At 43.5% G+C, this 24998-nt stretch overlaps 1 protein-coding gene across 1 annotated transcript in view; it reads left to right on the top strand.

Moving 5' to 3' along the window:
* The window catches only part of nes (lysophosphatidylcholine acyltransferase 3 protein nessy), a 230219-nt gene that overhangs the window by 104212 nt on the left and 101009 nt on the right, over window positions 1–24998 (top strand). The window contains exon 5 of the mRNA XM_050183807.3: window positions 5742–5779. Within this exon, the coding sequence (XP_050039764.2) occupies window positions 5742–5779 (38 nt within the window). The remainder of the gene's footprint in view (window positions 1–5741; window positions 5780–24998) is intronic.

Raw genomic sequence — 24998 nt, forward strand, 5'->3', positions numbered from 1 at the left:
AGTGTAGCCTGCTTTTTATTGGTAGCCACATGCTTAACCCCAGCACCTCAACAAGTCTAAACGATCCACAAGCTATAATTCAGTGCCTTCTATTGCGCCACAGTAGTGACGTAGAAGGGCCAAAGCAGCTACCAGTTGAAGTCGGGAGCGGGGCTGTTCTAATACAGCCTTACGGCTGAAAGTATTCATAAATAAATAAATAAAAATAAACAAGCATCAGTATTGCGGGATCAACCTTAGCATCATCTTCGTTTGGCTGCTACTTCCACTGCGGTCTCCACGTCCGTCAATTGAAGCATTTTGAAACACTGTCAATAACAAAGTATTAAGTCTGGGCTGAGCTAGCTGAACCAAGTGAGTGTGCGCTGCCGCGCATCTTTGTGGATGCGCACCGCCAGTCCTTGCGAAGCAGCGTGGCAGGTGCAGAATGTGGCACCGAGGAGGAGTCAGTGCGGAAAATGCATTGCGTCGTTGATGTCCAATTAGACAAGCCACCGCGTGTGTACACTGCGACGTTCAAATGGCGCCCTTGGCGCAATCTATATGTGCAGCTATAGTGTGCAGCAGTCGGGAACGCTTATTGCTATCTTCGGGGGCGTTGTGGGAAAACTGGCCACCTGTCGAAAGAGCAGACATGGTCTGGGGTGGCGGAGTTTGATATATCCATATTGCGTTCCACCCTGTTCGAAATAAAAAATGAAAAATGCATGCGAATCTTTAGCTGATATAAAAAGTGTTCGATATACGCAATAATTTAATATATTCGTGTTCGATATATTGAGGTTTGACTGTACTTGCAAAATTTGCAGCTTCGTCTCAAGCGACATAGCATTGCGCTTTGTCGGAGCCATCTTCTATCAACTGGACTGTCTGTAGCACGTTTCTGCACTCGCCAAGAAGGGGGCAAAGGGTGGACACCGCTGCACTTCTGCCTTTTGTCACTTCTCTCTCTCTCTATCCTCATGCATAGCATGCTCATGGGCATTTCACATGCAAATTGACTTGCAGCATCTTGTGGTGCACTGTACCAACTAGTGATGCTCTCCGCAGCTTTCACAGTCGGTTGCTGGGTGGGGTGCGCAGCATGGCTCATGGCGGCAGATAAGAACACACGTAGGCAAACATTTCGCCCTGTCTCAGCATCATTCGTGTAAGGGAAACTTAGCAAGGCAAATTTCATGATTATCCTGCATGTAAAATGCCTTCCATAATGCAAAATTTTGTATCCGATATATCCGATATGCGGGGAGTAATGTGTCATATATGTTTTTTTTTTCATAGCCCTAATGTATAATTTGACACTCTTAAGTTGACTGATCACTATAACCGACATATTGTTATATATCCCTGTAAGTGGACTGCACTGTATAACATAGTGACACATGTACTTGTTTTCTTTCTTTTTTTGGTGACCGCTTATGACCTTGTAACAAATATCGCTCAGCACGGGAAGAACCCGCACGTATCGGAAGTTCCTCAAATGTTATTGATGGTTCTATCTGCTGTCTGTTGTCACCGAGGCTTGTGTAATCTGATTGGATTGCATGTGCGACGAGAATTATGTGGAACATACTGAAAGACATGCAGGTACCAGGGATTACTCTGGAGCCTTCGATGGCCACTCATATATAAAAGCCAATGCACTTGACTGGCAGGTGAGATTTTCGCCAATCGTTGATCATGTTCGCCATTGTCCCTGTGCTTTGAGCGTAGCCTAATTTTTGTGTTTTTTGTGTCTCCCCGTAAGTAAGCAGCAACAGCCCGGAAGTCTTCTCCGATGATACAGAGACCGCTTTTTGACGTCATCGAGGATTCGACAAACACCAGTTGCAAAGCATCGCGTAATAACCAAAGAATGCGCTCGAACACTCCGCCAGAGCTCTCACCGAGTTTTGTCATGAGAACGTGAAGCTATAAGGCAACAAGTAGACTGAATGCTGCACGATGACATTATCCAGCCATTGTGGGCATCTCCTGTAGTCTTGGAGAAGAAAAAGGACAGAACCCTACAATTCTGTGTTGATTGTCATCGACTGAGCAATATCACGAAGGACGTACACCTCCTGCCACGGATAGATGACGCATTGGATTGGCTACCCGCCGCGGTTGTTCAGTGGCTATGGTGTTGGGATGCTGAGCACGAGGTTACGGGATCGAATCCCGGCCACGGCGGCCACATTCTGTTGAGGGCGAAATAAACACCTGTGTACTTAGATTTAGGTGCATGTTAAAGAACCCCAGGGGGTCGAAATTTCCGGAGTCCTCCCCTATGGCATGCCTCATAATCAGAAAGTGGTTTTGGCACGTAAAACCCCATAATTTAAATAATTTTATTTCAATCAGCTCTGTAATGCTAAATGCTTCTCCTTGATGGATCTCAAGTCTGGCTACTGGCAAATTGAAGGTGACTAGAGAGATCGCGAAAAGACCGCATTCATCACGCCAGACACCTCTGTGAGTTCAAGGTTATGCCATTTAGACGGTGCTCGGTGCTTGCAACATTCCAGCGCGTGATGGACACGGTTTTAGCAGGATTGAAGTGGCAGACCTGTTTGTTTACTTGGATGACGTTATCGTCTTCACAGGAAATTTCGACACTCACCTCAGGCGACTTGCGACAGTACTAGAGGCCATCAAGTCATCAGTGCTCACTCTGAAGCCGGGAAAGTGCCACTTCGCTTACAATGAACTTGGCCACGTTATCAGCAAATCTGGAGTCCTCCCTGACCCGCAGAAGACAGTTGCCATCGCAAAGTTCCAGCAGCTTATCGACAAGGAGGCAGTGTGTAGACTCCTTCGCATGTGGGCCTACTACAGGTTCTTTGTCAAGGACTTCTCAGGCATTGCTGAGCCGCTGACACATCCAACTAAATGCAGTGTGGGGTTCAAGTGGGAGGTGCCACAGGTCGACACATTTCAAGAATGCAAACGACGTCTGCAGTCGCCACCGGTACTTGCATGCTTCAACGAGGACACCGATACAGAAATACATACCGACGCCAGTACCCTAGGCTTCGGTGCCGTCCTAGTCCAATGAAGACGGACTTGAATGGGTGATAGTTTACGCTAGCCGATCGCTGTCAAAAACGGAAGGAAATTATTCTACGACCGAAAAGGAATGCCTCGCCATCATTTGGCCTGCAGCAAAATTCTTCCCTTACCTATATAGTAGGGCATTCAAAGTCGTCAGTGATCATCACGCATGGTGCTGGCTAGTGTACTTAAAGGGCCCTTCAGGATGCCTGGTGCGGTGGCGCCTCAGACTTCAAGAGTACGACATCACTGTAATCTACAAGTACGGACGAAAACACTCTGATGCCGACTGCATATCACGCGCCCCCTTGTCCCGCTGCCACAAGACAATGAGGGTGATGACGTCGTCTTTGGAATTATAAGTGCGAAAGACTTTGCTGAATGGCAACGAGCAGACCTGGAGCTAAAAGGCCTCATCGAGTATTTGGAAGGTAACACCAATGTTGTCCCTAGGGCTTTTAGAGGAGGATTGTCTTCATTTTCGCTTCAAAACAACTTACTCATAAAGAAGAACTTCTCACCAGTCTGTGCCAACTACCTCCTTGTTCCCTCAGCATTGCGTCCAGAAGTACTGCATGCCCTACATGACGATACAACCGCTGGGCACCTTGGATTGTCTCGGATGCTATCGAGGATACACGAAAGGTATTACTGGCCATGCCCGACCGCCGACGTCGCCCGTTACATCAAGGCATGCTGAGACTGTCAGCGACGCAAGACACCACTGACAAGGCCAGCAGGATTACTACAGCCGATCGAGTCTCCTTGCTGCCCATTTCAGCAGATCGGGATGGATTTGTTGGGACCCTTTTCCAAATGGTACCCCAGAAGTCCTCATCACCGACAGAGGAACGGCCTTTACAGCAGAGCTCACCCAAGCCATCCTGCAATACAGCCAGACAAGCCACAGGAGGACAACTGCCTACCACCCACAGACGAATTGTCTGCGAAGCGCCTGAACAAGACCCTCGCCGACATGCTAGCAATGTACGTCAACGTCGAGCACAAGATGTGGGATGCGGTCCTGGACTATGTAACCTTCGCTTACAACACGATGGTACAAGAAACAACACAGATCATGCCATTCAAGCTGGTTTACGGCCGGAACCCGACGACGACTCCCGCTGCCATGCTGCCGCACATCACTGGCGATGAAAATGTTGGTGCCATGCTGCCTTACTCCAGCGCGCTGAAGAAGCCCGACAGCTCGCCCGCCTGTGCATCAAGAACCACCAGAAGACCGACAGTCGACACTACCTGGAATAGAAGCCTGGCGACCGTGTTTGGGTTTGGAACCCGACACGCCGATGAGGAGTTAGTGAGAAGCTTTTACACCGCTCTTTCGGACCCTACAAGATCATCCAACGCATTAGAGCACTTGACTATAAAGTCGTGCCAGATGACATTTCACTGTCACAGTGGCGGCGCTTGTTACCTGAAATAGTCCATGTTGTGTGACTTAAGCCGTTGTACCAGCACTAACGAACTTTGGGACATTGGCATAGCCGAACTTTGGACGTTCTTTTTTGTTTATTTGTTTTGTTATTTTTGTTTAATAAGTGTCCGTTTGTTTTTCACTCTACAGTTGTTTGTTGCATCGGGACGATGCTTTTTGAGAGGGGGCACTGACACGTGTACTTGTTTATCATTTTCGGGTGAGCGCCTTTCACCATCTAACAAATGTTATCGCAAGCTAGACTTGGCACACGGCATATCGCTGCGGCAAGTTTGGAGTGCAATCATTGCATCTGAAAAAAAAATCTAATTTTGCCGACAAAATTCAGGGATGCTATCATTACGCAAGTGGGATCATTATGTATGTAAATACGGTATATACTTACCGGTAGGAATTTTCACGCTTCAGCAAAAATATGTGCGGCTCGCTCACAATAGGCGACCCATGCCAGAATGGTATCAAGATTGCCTGTGTGTATTTGATATTTTTAAGTTGCATACAGCCTGAAAAGCCCATTTTTGTGTACAAGGCCAGCCGAAAGCCTCAGCATGCTAATAAGACCATAAGCAACCTTTTTGCATAAGAAAATGGGGAATATTAACTTACCTTATACAGTGCCGCAAAAGCTTGTGAAGGGCTTAGCTCGGCCCGTCTGACGACTGCCTCACCACCTGGCGAATGAACTTGATAGGAGCGGAGATGTGCTTGCAGTGCTTGTTGGGTAGTGCTTCTCCTGTTTCGTAGCTCATAGTCTCAGCATTGAGCTGGGATTGCGACTGAAATCCAGCAGAATTCTGGTTGTAGCATCAGATGCTGGCTTACGGAAGTGCCGAGTGTAGCCAGATGTCAGGGGAACAGTTTCTTCATCGTGGTCCCTTTTTGATAGGCTCTATGACCTGCATACATATTTTACAATGATGGCCTGGCTTCTATCATTGCTGTGGGAGTCGTCTGTCTCTGGCTCCAATACTGAGCTTGAGTGCTGTAAAAACCATTGAGTCTACCAATAGCAGAAAAGCACATTTTTTTGGAGTGCATTTAACCAGTAGCATTTTACAAAGTGCCACTTGCCATTGCTTTTTTATTGGAGACTGCTGCATGGGCTTGCAACAAGAGCAGTGCGAAAGTTTTGCTTTCATTGGCTGATACTATAGCGTGTTGTTTGTTGAATTGGCTTGGAGGGGTCTATAGCAGGCTTTGTTAAAGCAGTGTGGTAGACGTCTCACAAATATCTTGCTTATTGTGCTTGCAGGCCTGGTGTTTGACATCTACGACGGCACAAAGAACCCTGTGAGTGGCCTTTGTGGCTAATTCATCGATTACTTCTGCCTTTTGTTCGTTATGGTTTTTTTCTGTGTTGTGTAGCAAAATTTGTGCCATTGGGTTGTCAAATTAAGATGTGTAATTTAATGTGATCGCAATGTTGCATTGATTCTTGCAGCTAAACTGGTGGCAAGACTTCAGTGCAGTGCTTTTGCATCCACTGCAAATTGCTCCTCTGTATTGATCCTAGAAAGTCTATCAGTGTCCATCACTTCAAGTGCTTCTTTGCATTGTCTTCTCTGTGGTGCCTCGTATACCATTTCTCTCTCACTTGGTTTTTCCAGGGTTTGTGCAGACAGTTCCTTCCTTTCACAGCATGCGAGTACGATCGCTGGCTAATTTTTTGGACACGAAGGGCAACGTGAAGACATTGCAATAATCAGCCAGTCTGGAAAAACAAATTTAAGAGGGGACACATGTCTTAAAAAATTAGATATAGTGAAACAATTGATTTTTGGAAACCACTTGCTACAGCATCTGCAATGCCTAATACAGGAGAACCGCATTGATATGATCATGTTATGTATAATTTCCTGGTGCCAACATACGCTATCGATAATGCAATAAATAACCACCCAATGGAGTTACGCTTATTTTTTACTGGTTCAGACATTTCCGGAAAACAAGATTTTTCGGCACCATTGTTCAGTACATCGCCAAACTGTGATTGTATGATATGTTTTCCAGCCACTAGATCCCATCTAAACAAGAAAATGCGTGAGGCGTGTGCGTTTTAAAGCAGTAGCTACCGGCACATCAGCTTCCCCGAAATACTTGTCCGCCCATCTCACGTGAAAACGCTTGTGCGAATTCAGTTTCTTGTTCTGGAGCAGCTAATCTCCCGGCTCGTCGCATGCTGCATTCACAGCTATTGCTGCCAAACCTATTGCAATAAGCATCTTCACCAATCTGTTTTACAGCACGTAGTGCATAGTGCCATTGGTAGTGTACTGCACTGCTTTTAGTAGGCTATAATCCAAACGTGCTGCCGTTCCGTGCAGCAGGCAGCGCGATGTGAGTGCAACGTTTTGTTTTGGCGGAAGACAGTGTTGCCCGCCAGCTTGAGTTCGTTTTAGTTTTCTTCCACCGTCTTAAAACACTATGCAAAAGGAAAACAAAACATGGCTCTGGCCGCTGAAGCCCCTCAGCTCGACGCGCATCGGCATCTCATGCCTCATGCACAACGATTCGCACTATGTAGATGTCAACTACAGTTTAGTCTGTCAAATTTTTCAGTTACTTTGTATTGTGTGTTTTCTTGGTTAGTACATTGTTTCTCACATTATTTCCCAAATGTATGAATGAGGTTCTACTGTATATTTATTTATTTATTTATTTATTTATTTATTTATTACAATACCCTCAGGGCCATTAGCGGCATTACAGAGGGAATGGGTGGAAAAACAAAAGAACAAAAATAAGGACAGAAATAATCAAAATGCAGATGCCTGTTCAATGGTATGCTTGGTGATGGCTGTCTTGAAGGATGGCTTGTCTTCAATGCAGGCAATAAGAGGTGGAAGGTGGTTCCACTCTGCACTAGTCTTAGGTAAGAAAGAATTAAAAAGCACATTTCTTTTGCAGCTAGGGATGGCAACTTTATGCGGATGATCAGCAGGTGATGATATGTATGATGGGATTGAAGAAAAAAATTCCTGTTTTAGTGTCTGGTTATGAAAGAAAATGCTGTATAAAAGACTAAGGCATGCAGTTTTTCTACGAACTGCAAGATTAGTTAGATCAAGTTTTGATTTCATTAAAGAAACACTAGCTGTGTGAGAATAATTAGAAAGGATGAAGTGAGCTGAGTGATTCTGAAGATTCTATAGCGTCAATTGAAGTGAGTTGCACGGGGTCCCACATGGATGATGCATATTCTAGTTTAGGCCATATTAGTGTTTTATACAAAAGTAACTTCAAATGGGATGGAGCCTGAGAGAAGTTTTCTTGCATGTAGCCAAGGGTGCGGTTCGCATAGTTAGTGACATATTGGATGTGCATGGGCCATGATACATTGTTGGTAATGTGACCACCAAGATATTTATAAGATGGGACACTCTCTAGTGAAACTCCATTAATCTTGTAATCGAACGTTTTGGATGGATTAGATTGGCGTGAGATGTACATAACTTTACATTTAGATGGGTTAAGAACCATACACCATCGCTCCCACCAATTAAATACGTTGTCAAGATCACACTGAAGGGCGCAACTATTGTTAGGGTCATTTATTGCACGAAAAAGAACACAGTCATCAGCAAAAAGCCTAAGGGAAGAGTTAATTCTAATCGGAAGATCATTAATATAAATTAGAAAGAGTAAAGGATCCAAAGCAGAACCTTGGGGAACACCAGATGTTACGGCACATGGTGATGATAACGAGTCGTGAGCTGATACAAACTGAGAGTGGTTAGTCAAGAAACATTCAATCCATTTCAAAAGATTAGTGTCATTATTTAGGGAACTAATTTTAAGAAGGAGTAATTGATGTGGCACTTTATCAAAAACCTTAGCGATGTCTAGAAATATACAGTCCGTTTGCAGACCACTGTCTAAAGAGAATGCTAAGATATTAGTGAAAGACAAGAGTTGAGTCGCGCAAGAAAAATTCTTTCGAAACTCGTGCTGGCAAGAACTGAAAATCAAGTTGCTTTCAAGAAAAGAAATGAGATTAGAGTATATGATGTGCTCTAGAAGTTTACAGGGAATGCTTGTTAATGAAGTAGGCCTGTAGTTAAGGGGAGAATTCAGATTACTTTGTTTGAAAAGTGGAACCACCCTCGCTGCCTTCCAATCAGCCGGCATTGTGGAGTGTTCAACAGACTGGGTGAAAAGGTGCGCTATGTATACGCTGGAATAAACAGCAGTATTTTTCAAAAACTTTGAATTGATGTTGTCAACGCCGCAACTAGACGATAACTTCAGGCCCTGTATTAGCTTCACAATACCTGTGAAATCGATGACAATAGGGAAAAAGTCACGCTTAAGCACTTCTGGGCCCATATCAAAAGAACAATCGGAGAACGATTTCGCAAAGGCGACATTTAAGGCAGTACAGCAGTCATAACTTGCCATAGTATTCCCAGCGCTATCAGAAAGCTGAATGACATTTCGATTGATAACGCTCCAGAATTTAGATGGATTTGTGGAAAGAAGTAAATGAAGTGTGTTATTCAGAAAGACATGTTTGGCTTCTTCGATAGCTAATCGATAAGTTCGGAGAACACCGCTGTATGCGAACCAACGTTCCGAAGTGTTAACCCGTTTTGCAAGGCGAAAGAAGCATTTCTTCTTATTCAAAAGTCGTTTCAGGGTGACGGTGAACCACGGTGATCAGGAGTTTTTCGCAATTAGGCGTAATGGGACATACTTATCAACTAGGGACGCGACTGTATTCTTAAATAAAGCCCAATTCGATCAACTGTTCTCCCAAAGAAAGTAGGCATGCAATTTTCAATGAAGAGTGCAAGTTTGGTGTTAATTGATGTGTAGTCACCTCTCAAATAGTCTCTAATTGTCTTAACGTTTTTAACTTTCTTTGTAGTATGCACAGTTATGTGGAAGTGAATAAGGCAATGGTCGCTCAAACCGGACATGTAAGTAACACCATGCAAAAGGTGAAGAGCAGTGGTAAGAATTAAATCTAACAGGTTAGAAGTACCGGAGCCAAACGTTGTAGGTCTTGAAACCAGCTGTGTAAGATTGAACTGCATGCATAGGTTCAAGAAGGATTGACTGACAGCGGAAGTGTCTCTGATAGTAGGAAAGGACCTGACCAATATATATTGGGAAAGTTGGTCACCTAACAAAAATAAAGGTAGTGAAGGGTATCTCGTAACCAAACCATTCAATACATCACATAATTCATCACAGAAAGATGGTGTCGAGCTCGGTGACCTATAGCACACACAGAATAATGTACTTTGGTAGTCAAGTTTTATGTGGACACAAAGAATTTCAAGGGCAGTAGCGACGATGACGATGTCTGATACGAGGTAATGGGCAACAGCAATCAGTACACCACCTCCGTGTTTTTGAGTCCGGTCTTGGCGATAGATGGTGTGATTTTTTTCACAGTCAAATAATTCTGTATTACTGATAGCGTTTGAAAGCCAAGTCTCCATCAGCACCACCACATCGGCAGCAAATGAGTCAATAATGGACGATAAATCTTCACGTTTGTTTACAATGCTCCGGACATTAGTAAGTAGAAACGATAAAGTCTGATGGTCGATATTAAGAGCACGTTCTTGGTTGCGATAAAGACGTATCTGCGGCAGTATGGCTAGTGCTAGACGAAGACCCGGCTATACTGCTGTCACTGGTTGGTCCCAATTCACACACGCTGTCTGTCCGTCGAGTAAACATAACACTTATTGCCAATATGAAGCTTGTTACACCGTAGTGAAAACTTCTTGCCGCATCGCGTACCAAATTCACACTTTTTCCTCGCATTTCTTGTCACGTTGCAAAAATCTTCACTAACAGTTACTTTGGAGGATCCTAAGTTGTTTTTTAAGGAAAAATAGTTTCCCTGAGTTTAAAAGACACAAATTTAACAATAGGTCGATATTTGTCGGGAACCAAACGGCCAAGTCTGTGGCTGCGAGATATGCGTTTGTCGATCCCATCCAAACCCAAGTTAAATGAGTCATTCAGAATAGAGCAGATTTTTTGTTCAAATTCGGCCCACGTCTCTTTAAAACTATCGGAGATACCGTGGAATATTAGATCCTCACAGCGTGAGTGATCTTCGAATTCGTTGAGTCTCTGATCAAGTGTCACAACTTGCGGAGCAACACTTTGAAACTGCAGTGCCTCAGATGTACGAATGCTTTTTTTGAACTGCATTAAGACGATCTTCAATATCTGTAATCTGCTGTTCCATTGAATTTTTGGCAGCCTTGACTTCATTGAGCTCAGTAATAACTTCGTGATGCCTAGAATCCATTTTTTGATGTAGAGATTTTATAAGTGAAACTAGCTCACTGTATTGGCGGGAAGACTCCTCCCTAGGGGGTCCGGGATTCAATTCTACGTCACCGGACGTTAGCAGCAATTTCGCGACATGAACACATTCACAAGACAGAGAAAACAACACTTGTGGACATGGAAGTACGAGCAAAAAAGCATCGTCAGATTTTTTTTAAAACAGTTCAGGAGCTGAACCCACCTGCATCAAGAAACCGAAAGGTGTGTGATGCATGTTCGCAGTTGCCGTACCTCCATACCCACTAAGAGGATTCCAGGGGTGCCGACTTCTTAAGTAGTGTGCTGAAGATGACGCATCAGTCGATGCCGATGACATGTTCAAGGTGAGGTGAGGAACGTTATCATCAAAAAAGGGGGCCATTCCCTCGCAGCAAAGCGGGTCGGCTGACAGTGATGCCAAGGGCTGGAAGCTGCCATCTGGTGTCTGCAGCATTGAATGCAGCTGCGCAGTCGCGGCGCCAGGAGTATAATGCCACGAGGCAAACAGGGTGAAAATCTGCATCAAGAAACGGAAAGGTGTTTGATGCATGTTTGCAGTTGCCGTACCTCCATATCCGCTATGCTGTATCAAAATGATTTAGCTGAAAACACACGCAAGAGTATCTGAAAAGAATCATTTTGTCAGTGCAGATGGCAAGAAAGATGCCCATAATGGTGCAGAAATGCCGGCGCTCACTGAGCTAAAATTCCGGAGCTAAAAATTCAGCATTTTCATTCCCACCCCCCTCTTTTCGATGACCGCATCGGAAAAGTGCAAACATAAAAATTGGGGCCGGTCTAACGAAGTTGGCAATGCGAGCAGCCTTGCTTTTGGCTCAGCGCACCAGCAGGCTGAGAGGCACTGGACGATTGGCTGTTGCTGCGGCCGGTGTGCTCGCCTGCTAAGGCCTGCTTTGAATTCGATCCACTGGTTTCTTTCTTGATCACACCGTGATCACAAGCAGCGGTTACCCGACGCTTGTTTTAAGAAGTTCAAAACTGTACTCGCATAGGGAATGTGAAGCGTAACTGTTCTGTGAGCATACGGCGAGAAAGAGCAAGTGCTTGCCATAAGGATCAAACGAGCTGGCATGCGAGTAGGTGATTGGGTCGTGCCATACTGGGCTGTAAAAGTCGCCAATGCGTCCCACAGTCCCACATCGCGTCAGCAGTTCAGCTATAGCAAAGCAAAGCCCTGTAATCGTGGAGTCGTGGACTATGTGACGACGCAGACATTGCATGCTTGCCGTTTTACTTAGCCAACCTTACAGGACCATGCCCAGTGGTGCTTGTTCCAACGACTATCCGCGCAGCTGCGGCTTCTTGCAGCCTAGACCCCATTTTGAGACTAGGTACATCTATAGTGTCACCATTAGCGGAGACAGTGCAGCACTTACAAATGCGAATTACGCAGGCACTGTGTCCGCAACCTACGTGAACATGACTTGGGTCTTGTGCACGTACCATGGCAAGTGCGGTGGTGGCGCCAATGCCATTTATGCACATTGAAAACAAACAAACGCATATGAGCAGGGAAATTGCCCATTTTTATATTTTTTAGAAATGAAAATAAACTAACCTCGTGTTTCTTTGAGCAAGTTTCAGTAAATTTGGTTTCATTGTGTTCAGGAACACCTGAGCTTCATATTTTTTATTTATCATAGGCTCAATAAAGATTTCCTACATTTGCTAAACTTTGAATGCGATTTTATTAGCTTTGTTTCTTTTGTGAGGTGCCTCTGCCTTATGGAAGCTTTGAGGATGTTTCCATGAGTGGACATAAACAAACTTGGTATCATTGTTTTCAGTACCAACTCAACTACAGGATAAAGCTTTCCTTCTTTTTGATAACCTTGATACATTTGAATTTAGGTGATAAGTAAGCTAATTGATAATGCAGCATCTAGACTCTAAATTTTTTCACTCCATCCCAACATGGATTTAGAAAAGGCTTATCGTGCGAGACACAGCTTGCCATCTTTCTTCACAATCTTCATTCCAACCTTGATGCTAACTTACAAACTGACGCCATCTTTTTAGACTCATCTCATATCATCTGCGAATAAAAAACTAGGCTTTCTTAAACGTCATCTTCACGACGCCCCTCAAAATGTAAAGCTACTTGCTTATAAATCATTAATCAGGCCAAAACTTGAGTATGCATCCGCCATCTGGAATCCACAGCAAGTATACCTCATTGATTCATTAGAAGCTGTGCAAAACAGAGCCGCCCGTTTCATTCACCGCTCATACTCATCCTATATTAGTGTTTCATCTCTCAAGCTACAGTCCCAATTATACAGTCTTCCCCTCCGTCGCCGTATTTCTAGCCTGTGCCTATTTCAAAAATTTTATTATTCCCAGCTCAAACAGCAACCATACATCTGCGCACCGCCATCACGCACGTCTCACCAAATTGGTCATCTGCTGAAAGTTTCACGCCAACGTGCCCATATGACTACATATTTCAAGTCATTTTTCCTACGAACAGCAAGTGACTGGAATGACCTTCCCCGTGAAATTGCAGCCATCACCTGTCCATCAACCTTCCTAGAAAAAGTTACATCCCACTTAGCATCATGAAAAAAAATGTTTTGCTTTCTCATGTTAACCCCACCCCTTATGTAAAACCCCCGCAGAGGGTCCTTAAGGAAACAAAAATGAAAAAAATGAAATGAAATTACTGCAAGGTAGTTTTGTATCTCCAATGTTGGAAATTATTTTTGATCACACAATAGCTGTACAAAAATTTTATTAGCTTTAGCCTGTGTGGTGGGCCTTTAAGAACAACTACATATTTTTGAAAGCTAACTTTTCAAATCATAAATTAGTATAACGACCTGTAAGAGATTGCCTAATACAATTGAACCCGGACATATCAAACTTGAAGGAGATCACGAAATAGTTTGATATGTCAATAATTCAATATATGAAATAAGCTTTATACAAAAATTTTCAAGAAAATATTAGAGCTGTCGATATATCTGGGTTCAACTGTAGTTATACGACACTTTGTCATATCTTCCTTTATAGATGAGATATTTGAAATCTCCATTTGGCGATGCACGTGCCTGCCAAATTTCAGCAAGGTAACTTGACAAATGAAAAAAAAAAAAAAATTTGAAATGCATAAGCATTTCAATGCCTACTCAATGAGAAAAAAACTGTCTGTTACGTAACACGAGATCGCTTTCAAGATAGGGTCCACAGCGCCGAATGAATTTAACTCGAAGCACTCTGTCTCCATCGCAGATCACTTTCAAGATAAGGCTCGCGTGCCCACACCATATGTAGCCGCCGAGAGGAGGCAGCATAATCGACCACATCTACGTGCAATGTTTACCAAGCATTACACTGTTCAGTTACGTCACATACCACAGCAAGCATCGCCGGTGCTCATCGTCCACGAAGCAGCAGCATCATCCAAACATACCATCATATAACATGAAATGGGCATTGCTACTACTCGCCTCTTCCTTGTTGTCTCATGCTGTTCTCTGTTGACATTTCGGTATAGCAACTGCGTGTCTCTGTTTCATGATTCTTTTGTGGTGTTTCTCGCAATTATACCAAACACAGCAGCATATGACAATGAAACAGCAGGTAATTTGTAGCAAATGCTTACGAATGATTTAGATAACTTCCACAGGAGATCTTGTGTATAATTTTTTGAGACTCTTGTGCCTCTTAAAGCACTAAAATTAATTTTGTTGCTTTTTACAATGCTAGTGACACAGGAAGCTTGTCTAATTTTGCTCTGTCTTGTGCTTAGTTGAATCTACTTGAGGTACCATGATGGTCCAGGCTGTGAGGGCATTTTGGAATGGTGCAGCATTCATCCTTTTTGCTGTGGACATGCAGATATGCAAGCACAACTGTGCACCGCTGTCCCTTGCAATAATTTGGTTTGAACCTTTCTGCGAACAATTTGTGGCAGGACTATGCTTCTGCAGCTAGTACTTCACCTTCCGCCTGATCGCCACAGCGGTTTTTTGGTGGTGAGCTTCCCGCAACCGTTTGCTGCCTGCTGCTCCGTTGGCTGGCGGTGAATTTTCCTAACAACCATGCTGCGTGTGCCGCTAGACCGATCTGATGCCGCTTCGTCAGGATTCATCACAGGGATGGAAGTTCTGTGCTGATTGTGCCGCCAAACCATTGAGCTGTGCCAGCCTGCACCACAACACTGATGAAGTTACTTTGTGGGATGTGCATGTTCAGTGGCATCTGCACAGCCATGTGTTGGCTAGCATTTACCTCTTGAAGCCAAGCCAAACCAATTCTGCATCTCTGGAGTGTGGGTGTTGTTGGTGTCGCAGGAAAATGAAAATATTTTGGGCTGTAGAATACATTGGAATGTTTTTATGTCTTGCATATTTGCATATTATGCGGACCAGCTAAGGGTGATGTGAACTAGGGCTCTTTTTATGGGGCAGTTGAGAAAGAAAGCCGCTCTCTAAGCTGCATGAATGAGTCGTATAGTCTATCGTAGATTTTAGGGCTTGCTTGTACCCTATTGGTAAATATGCGCCGATTAATGGCGAAGCCATATTCCAACAACCAGCCTGCTTGCTTTTGTGAAACTTCTTGACAAGAATATCCAATGCCAACTGTAATCGTCACTCAAGTTTGGACTCTGGGTGCTCCATTTCCTGCACGACCGCATTATACAAAATCAAAATTTTGCACCACAAAAGCAAACTGAGGATGTAAAATTTCGCTTTTTGTCAACCTCAGCAGCGATATGGCGGTCATAAATGGTCAGAGTGTGCACAGTCAACAAAAGTCTCTTCGTGGCAGCTGCGCAGCACTCGCCGAGAAATCACCTGAACAGCCTGAATGGCAACAACACTATGTACCATGGTGGCAATTTTGTCAGCCATGTATGTCATCATATACATAGATCGTGTCCAATATGCTTTTTTATATTTATGAATAGTGTGATCTTTCGTCAAGATCATAGCACGGTGGATGAACCTTTTGTTGCATACAACAAACAGGTACAAGATAAACTGTATGCTGGTCATAATTATGAAAAGTGCATTAAAATGACACACAAGAACAAATTCAAGTTAGGTGCTTTTCAAATGATGACAGTGAGTCCTGTGTTCTGACGTCGTTGCCAAGGTTGTCCCTACCTGTACAGTTGCTGACCGATAATTTGAATGCCAATCATTCAGGCATGCATGATTATTCGGACAGCTTCATGGCACCACCAGTGGCCCCGTAGACTTTCTCGAATGAAAGTGTGGAACACCTCGAGCAGTAACCGCTCATGTACGCGATTGACAGCTACGCTGGCAATGAATTGATCCTGCAGAGCATCATCTTGCGAGGCAAACGAACAATTTGACGTTAGCTCTTATACAGCGGCAAAAATATACAACAACAATATGAACCAACTAGCCCTCATCAAGACCTTACTACTCATGAACGGACTCGCCTGTGTTTTGGCTGCGGCGGTGAAAGCGATGACGCTTGATGATAATGTTGCATGACATTGAAAACTGGTGCCGCCAGATGCGGTGAGTGCAGAGTCGAATTCGTCAGGAGGGGCCATGATAGACTTGGAATTGGTGAGTGCTGCGGCACTTGGCGCTGCCGGTGCCACAGCGCTGGTCCCTGCATGTAACATCTGATAAATACGCTGGCCCTCCACCCCCAAACAGTGCAAAAGAATAGCCTTGCATTGCTCCGGCTTGAATGCGGCGGCTCCGGATGCCAGCAAGTGCACATTGAACATCTGCTCCCATGGCAGTGACGGACCGCCGGGCTTCGGAAAGAAAAACTGGGGCGGAGCAACCCGGTGAAGCTCATGGTGGGCAGATCCGGATGGTGCAGTGGGGCTGGGGGTATGTTCACAACATCCTTGTTGCCATTGTGGTACTTCCGAAGGTGGGAGTCAGACTCCAGCCATCCCAATGTAAAAAAGCCGTTTATTCAGCACATACAACCATACATATAACGAAGAACAGAAGCACCCCCTGGGGAATAAAGAATTCAAATGAATAATGAAACTGAATACAACAGTATCTGCAGTAAAAAAATTAACAATAAAAGTGCATGGCAATATTAAGTGATAAATCTGCTACAATAAAAAGAAGAGCTTCTAATCACAATGATATTATAAGAGTTGTAACTTCTACGGTTATGGAGAAAAAGGTACATAAACATTGCTTAAAATACATGGCAGGTATAGGGCCTACCCTGTTCTCTTATTAAGGGGAGATGTGGCTTTCAGAACCAACTTTATTGTTTCTTGATAAATCTTAACGAAAATTGACACAAAAATTAATTCCTTCCTGATGCCTCCATAAAAATTTCAGTCGAGGGATGAGAACATTTTCTTGTACAAATTTTTTTTTTTTTACCTTCTGGAAGGCCTGGAGAGGTTATGAAATGCAGTCGTAGGGATGAGGGTGGCGATATGGGTTGTTAGTTGGTCATAGTGGAATGGTGACATATGCTGCCAGACAGATGCCATTCCATGCAGTGGAAGGTTCGGTTGAATATCTGCTGAAGGTTGCGACATTCTTAATTTTTTTCTTTTTCACAACATAACTTTGTTTTCAGTTTTTGTCACCTTTCCATCAGACACTTCAAGTGGTGAACAAAAAGCTATATCATAAATTTAGAAGTATGCAAGCTGAGAAATCAAGAATGCAATGATCTGTACTGTGGCTCAAGGAATGTGACAAATGAATCTACTTAAAATATACCAAATGGTAACGGAGAAATCAGCTCCACAAGCTGAGCAGACAGCGAAAAAAAGCAGTTTTGAGAAAAGAGCTTTTGTATCTTCAACTTCTCTACATTTCACTAAAAGGCACCAAGTCTTTGGTGGGTTTTGTGATGTGGGGCTTCTTGGACATGTGGCCTCTGGTCTGGTGTGCCTTCCTTCCCCCCCTCTCCCAACCCTCTTAACAGCAAAGCTGTTAGTCTGGGTTTTTCATGGGCTTGTTTTGTGCTCACCCAAAAACAGTACCGCCACCTAGCAGCTGCGGCGACTCAGACCTCAAATGGCAGCTGGAAAAGTGCTTTGTCTTTGAGTTCCTGGATTACAAAATTAAGTTTTCTCGTACATTATAATCACAATCCGAAGCTATCATGTCTGCAGCTTGTGTGTAGGTCGTACTTTACGAATTGTCTGACAAAATTCACTGGGAAATTCAATCAGTCCAATAATGCACATGCATTTGGTGGAGGACTTAGGAGAATGAGGATGTATGCTGCACTTGTTCACTCGCGTGCGTGCACATGATGTACATTGCTTGTGTTGGTGGTGCTCGTTTAACGTTGGCGACAGCTTTACTGTACATACACTTCCACAGAGTGGAATGGAGGCGGATTTTTTTGATGATATCGTTTTCTGCTGCTCTACAAAGAGTATTTGTCTGGTTTTGAAGCCAAATTAGGCGCAGAACTCCATGCAGGCTTGAATAGTTCCATTGTCATACCTGCTCCTTCCTCCCAAAAGAGTAGGCAGGCATTGTGCTCCTCTTGGTGGCAGTTGTCAGCTTGCTCCCTCCTTGTTTCCTTTGTGTGCTTGTATGTTTCCATATCTACTACTACTACTACTAATAATAATAATTGTCGTACCTGCATACTGCCTCATTGACAGCAGTCTCCAGTGCAGTCAGTAAAGCCATTCCGTTCACATGGTAGAATGGACCCTATCACTGAATGAAGGCAGAGTCTTCTTCCCTTGATGATGGCTGTGGCACTTATGATCAGAGAACCGCTAATAGATAGGCAGCAGTGCAGCTCCTGGATGCTTTGCCAGTTTATATACATCTGTGATGTCTCGCCTTCAGCTTCTGCAGCTCGATGCCTGCATCAGCTCAAGGGGCTCGGTGAACAGAGCCCATGATGTTCTTATGACAGGGTGGTATGATAGATATGATAGAAGTGTCGGCACGCGATATGCTTTATTGTTGAGTCCAAGAAGTATGCGCTGAATCTGGTTGGTCACGCATTCAGATGTCCCAATGCGTGAAATATTTAACAGCGAGTCCGAGGAGTTGGCGTGCAATGTGCATGGTTGCAGGGTTCGAGGCTTTCATGTGGGATGTGCTTGGTCGCGGGTCCAAGCAATCTGCACGTTATGGGCTTCGTCTTTAGCATTTAGCCAACTCCAGCTTTGCCAAAGATTTCTCACTGAAAGGTCGAAATGCATGCAAGAATATTGTTGCCTTTGCCAAACGTAAATCTGTTTCGTTTTCTATCCGACATAAAACTTAGTTTATTGGGTCGAAGTGATACGTACGCAACAAGCCATCACAGAATGTGCAAGAGCTACCATAGCTAACACATATAACACTTCACTATCGACAGCCATATCATTTGAGTAAAGAGGCATTTCACCCGCAGCTCTTGCCTATTGCTATATTAATAAGTGTGAGCATGTGTCAAATCTTGTCTTATCATCTCAAATCAGTCGCCTTGTACTAACGAAACCTGGTTCACAAACGATACTTCTGACACTGAAGTTTTGTATGACCTACCCAACTTTTATTTATTCCACAAAGACAGGCAAGGATGTGGAGGGGGCAGTGTCCTCTTGGCATTTAACTGTTATTGTGGTCGAAAATGAACCTACCACCCAAACTCGCAATTTTACGGCTACCACGCTACGACTAGTCCTTTTAAGCTGTCGGACTCCCAAAGCTAATCTCAATTTTCCCAGCAATCTAAATAACATCATGAATTAAAAAGTACCCCAATGCATGTCTCTTGCTGCTTCGAAACTTCAATTACACTGATATTTACTGGTCTAGTGTATCTGGCCTAAACGCAAGACCTACAGAGAAGCTAATGAATTAACATATGCCTTAACTTTAGCCTTATGCAGCTAATTGAGAAACCAATATGCATTACAGATGATTTGGCAAGTATCTTAGACCTCATGCTAACTATGTATCCTGAAAGTTTATCCTGTATTAATTTCCTCCAGGGAGTAAGGGACCATACAATAATCCATGCCACTCTCAACTTTGCTCCTTCTTTATATCAAATACACAACAAAATTATTCAGCTCTATGACAAAGCAAATTGCACTGCTATGAACAATGAACTAGTCATACGTTATGAAACATTCAAATCAGGCTTTAACTGCTCTATTGAAAAAAAAAGAAAATGGTTGCTTTTTCTAAACAAAATGAATGACATGGTAAAAAAGTACATTTCATAATCGTTTGTGCAAATTGTAATCAACCTTGGTTCACAAAAGCACTAAAACTGCCATGTCATAGGCTAAAAAACCTAGCCCCTGCTCGTGGGGAATGATGTACTGCTGCGAAGCAGAACTGTGCCCACGTGTGACAGCCATTTGCCAGCACAAACACAGCTTCTTTCACTCAGGTTTGCCTCGAATGCCGACTAACAGTGCCAACAAATTCTGGTAGGTTATGAACGCACAATCGTCCCGGACATCGGTATTTCGAACAAGAGTGAAATATTTCCATACCCTAACTGCACTAACAAGTGTAACATTGCCATTTTGTCTTTTTTAACCACAATCTAATTCACCGGTTCCTGCACCTTCCATAACTGCAATGCATAAAATAATTTTTTCAGCAAAAAGAATTGCTTGTATAGTCGAGAATATTACATTATCTTAAGGCATTTATTTAGGTACACTGCAAATAAAACACGGGCAGCGAAAAGAACAAGGACATAAAGAGTGTTTATATGTCCTCATTCTTTCCGCTGTCTGTTTTATTTGTACTGTATCTGCCTTAAAGGGACACTAAGGGCAAATATTAATCCAAGTTAAAGTAATAGGTTAGTGCTCTAGAATGTCTAAGGCATCAAAATTTTGTAAACAAAGCTATAGCAATAAAAAAATAGCGGTAAATGCAGCTCGCAATTACTCCCCTGGGACATTAAAGTACTACCCCGATGATGAAAGCACTCTTCATAATAATTAGGTCACTAGAAATCAGCCACTCATAATAAAAAGATCATTGTGTTGTATTATAAGACGAAAGAAAATGCTGCTTGTCCAGTTCTATTTGATTTTCATTAAAAAAACTCATTGACACTAGCCTTGACAATGACGCGGGCGATCGAAAGGTTTTGTTTTCTCCACTCTTCACCACCTGCGCTTTTGTTATTGCATTTGGCTGCACTGGTTTTGTGGCTTGCGAAACACACAAAACTGCAAGTAGCAGAGAATTCCACGTCCATGTGATGTTGCAGGATGCCCGAATAGTCCACACCACTTGACCAAGAGCAGCTGCAGTGGCGAATATATTGCTCTGTCATGGGTCGGTTTCTCCATGGCTCGCATTTGCATTTTTCACAGAAAACTCGTAGCACCATCTGTTGGGTGCCGTTTTACTCACCAGAGGCAGCAAACGGCGGTGATGGTGTATGGAACGTCACCACACCCCGCCTGGAGGCGGGTGAATTGAATTGCACCTAAAGTGTGCAGACCCTTCAGACGCAATTTTCTCATACACTTAGTCTTTTCTTGTCACAAAAAATCACTGCGAGCTTTCTGGAATGGTATTTTAGCAGTCCATGTTGACTTAGTGTTTGCCTTTAGCGCCTCTTTAAGATGTTGCATTACCAACTAGGTCTGATACAGAGCCTATTTTATTAAATTATTATTGTCAGCCAGGGTTGAGAAATTTCTTTTAAGCTACAGAAATATTGAGCACATTTCTTATGTATAGTTGACCTTGTTGTCCTCAGTCATTATGTCCTGGCAGCCTGCCACATTCATGGAAGGTAGGGAAGGTTGTCCCAGTGTACAAATTGGGTAACACACTCGCCATTAAACTACTGCCTCATTTCCCTAACTAGTGTTCCTTGTAAAATCATAGAACGTGTCATATTTCTTTATTTGATTATACTGCCATGCTTTTTGGCTGCCGGAGCAGAGGTAATGTATAATACAAATAACACCCATAATGGACCTTTCAGATAGCAAGGACTTTTTTTATGCATTTGTGGGGTCTCACCATCATATACCTCCTCCAGCGTACATATACCCAAATCTCACCAGCATACACATACACTCGAACCCACTTATAGCAACATTTATGTACCATTTAAATATCAGCAAATTGCTGATTTTACCAGCTTTGTTATATAGAGGGTTAAATGTATTAACACCCAGACCAATGTTACCTTTGTTGATTTTCTAAAGCCTTTGATGAAGTAGCCCATAAGTGTTTAATTGTAAGCCTTTCTAAGTTGAACTTGCATCTTGACATTGTAGCATGGATAAAATGATTACTGACAAATCACTCGCACCGCATGCATGTTAATAACACGGCGTCAAATCAACTTGCTGTAACCGCAAGTGTCCTCCAAGGTTCCGTACTAGGCCCTCTTCTTTTTTTAGTGTATGTAATGACCCACCTCTGCATGTTGCCTGTAAAATTCATATGTTTGCTCACCACTGTGTTATTTACCAACCAGTTTGAATGTTAATGACAAGATATCTTTGCAAGATGACATAAACATTATTCCAAACCAGTGAAGCCATTGGCTAATGGTTCTAATCCCAAACGGATGCAAAGTAATATAACTTTCCTGCCATCATAACCCAAAATTTTTCAACATAGTTCCTGTTGTACCCATAGAAGCCGTTAACTTTTACGTGTACTTAGGCGGGACAATCTCTTCTGATTTTGACTGGTGTTCGCATGTAACTAACATCATCTTACCTGCTAACAGGACTTTGAGGTTCTTGAAACGTTGTTTGTCTCACATCCCCACCACGGGAAGTTGTTAGCTGAAATGATCCATATCAGGCCCAAGTTCGAGTACTCTGCACCCATCTGGAACCCTCACCACGAACACCTCATTAATGCCATTGATTCTGATCAGAACCGAGCTACTATGTTTATACATTCATCATACTCTTATGAAGTCGGCATATGCTCATAGAATGTAGAATCTAGCTTGCAGTCTCTTTCTTGTCACCATTGTATTGCAAGCGTGTTGTTATTTCATGTTTTTCTATGGCCCCCTCAAGCCGTCCCCTTTACATATCACCACCTTCATGCACATCACTTCTCACACGTTGCTCTTAGCATTGCTTGTCCTCATGCACATACTGTCACCTTTTCGTCATTCTTCTTTCTTTGTACAGCAACCAGCTGGGATGGCCTTTCGTACAGCATCCCAGCTATGACTACTCCATCAACCTTCACTGATGCAGTCACAATGTTTTTTACAACTTGGTCGTCCTCATGAATTGTGATTTTGTGTTTCTACCACCCCTTATGTAATGCCCCAAGTGTGGGGCCCTTAACGAAATAATGGCAAAAGTGAGAGTTGTGGGGTCTGTGGAGCCTGTGCGCGATGTTTTTGGTCATGCAGTCTGAGGTGCCGATGTGTGAAATGTTTAGCCACGGGTTTGAGGAGTCAGCATGTGGTGTTGCACGGGCCATAGGTTCCGAGGCTTCCATGTTTGATGGGCTTGGTTACAGGTCTGCGAAATCGGCACCCGATGGGCCTCGTTACAGGGTATGAGTAGTCGGCGCACTATGTGCTTCATCGCAGAGTCTGAGAACTATGCGCTTGATGCGCTTGGTAGCACAGTCCGAGGTCCTGATGCACAAATTGTTTTGTTGCGAGTCCGAGGAGTTGGTGTAAGATGTGCTTGTGGGTCCGAGACGTCTGGTAATGAAAGGATGGTTTGGGCTTCTGCGGTGTCTGCGATGCTCTGTGTAATCTGCTGATTTAGCTTTCTTTTTTTTGCCGTAAGAGACTTGCATTCATGACTGACAAACTAATGCGCAGTAGCTTGCCGATCCGTGATAACTGAACGAGTGTGGACGCAGGACTATGGTGCACCCATTTTGACATAGTCGTGGAGAGGCTGCGAGGCACAAGGAGCGGACGATGCCCCTGCAGAGCAAGCGCATGACCAGCAGTAAAGTGTGCTGGCACCGCTTGGTGGACGTGGCCATTCGAAAGACCTCAGAACCGTAGAGTTTTACTGGAGGGCTAGTGTCTACGGGAGCTGCAAGCAGGGCAGTTCAGCCAGCATGGGAATGATGGCTAGCAGATGGATTTGCCTAAACTTGGCCCTTCTGGTTTTAAAATTGCTTTGCAACTTAGCAAACTCTTTCCAATTTAGTACTGCATTATAGAGAATGTTTACTTAATAAAATTTATAACCACAGAATTTGAATGCAGGACTTCTAGCACAGAAGCCCGATATTGAAACCACTATGCCACGGGTGATGCATCGACAAACAGCATGAACCCCCTTAAGAATTTTTCGACCAAACGAGTTGGATGAAATGCTCAGTGCATTTTGATTTGGCCACATCAACAGGGAGAATCACTGCAATTAGTAGTGATTATGCATGTTGTATAGATTGCTTTGAAATTCAGTAGGCCAATGAAGGCAGATAATGCGTAATAAATGAAACCACAAGCAGAAAGCTGAAACCATCATTTTATGAACGATTGCAATGCCAGAGTTCCCTCTAGCAACTTTCAAACATTTTTGCTTTGTGTGCTTGTCTCTGGAGATCACTGAAGGTGGAGAAAGGTGACGAGATCTAGATGGCTGCATTTGGCTGGGCCATTGCGGAGGTGGCGAGGCTTGAAAAGCATTTTCTTGCTATATTTGGGCAAATTTTTGCCAGCTTGGCTGACACAAATTTTTTAGATCACTTCTACATGGTTTTCATTGAAGATATTTCAGAATCAAGTGGAGAAAGTGTTATAGAAACTTAAAGTGTCATTTTCAAAAAAATTTACTTGTCCATTTTTTTCAGTGTGAAAGGGGGGGGGGGACATCCCCCCCTTATGTCTTGCATTTCTATGGGGGATCACTAATTATTATGTCTTGCATTTCTATGGGGGATCACTAATTCTAATCATATTGATTGCATCACTGATGTCCCTGGACAAGATGTAACTAAACCTCTTGATGCTTGCTAGGACTGCAAATGTTGTATACATACTATTGTAAAACACGGTTGTGTATACAGACTTTGGTTTGAACATGCTGCACAGTCTCTGGTAAAACAGACACCTCCAACCATACAGCATAGCCAAACATTTTCAACCCGTTAGTCTTCCCTCTGCAGGTATACGGTTTTTATAATTGGTTACCAACTTTCCCAGTCACACACACCTTGCTTCAAGCTGAAATCATGTGCTTCATCTTCATTATGGATGCTTTCCAATGAGACAGCTTAAGCACGGTTTACATTAGCAGGCATTCTGTACAAGAATGGTGTAA

The sequence above is a fragment of the Dermacentor andersoni genome, chromosome 3 (genome assembly GCF_023375885.2).
Source record: "Dermacentor andersoni chromosome 3, qqDerAnde1_hic_scaffold, whole genome shotgun sequence".
Lineage (NCBI taxonomy): Eukaryota > Metazoa > Arthropoda > Arachnida > Ixodida > Ixodidae > Dermacentor > Dermacentor andersoni.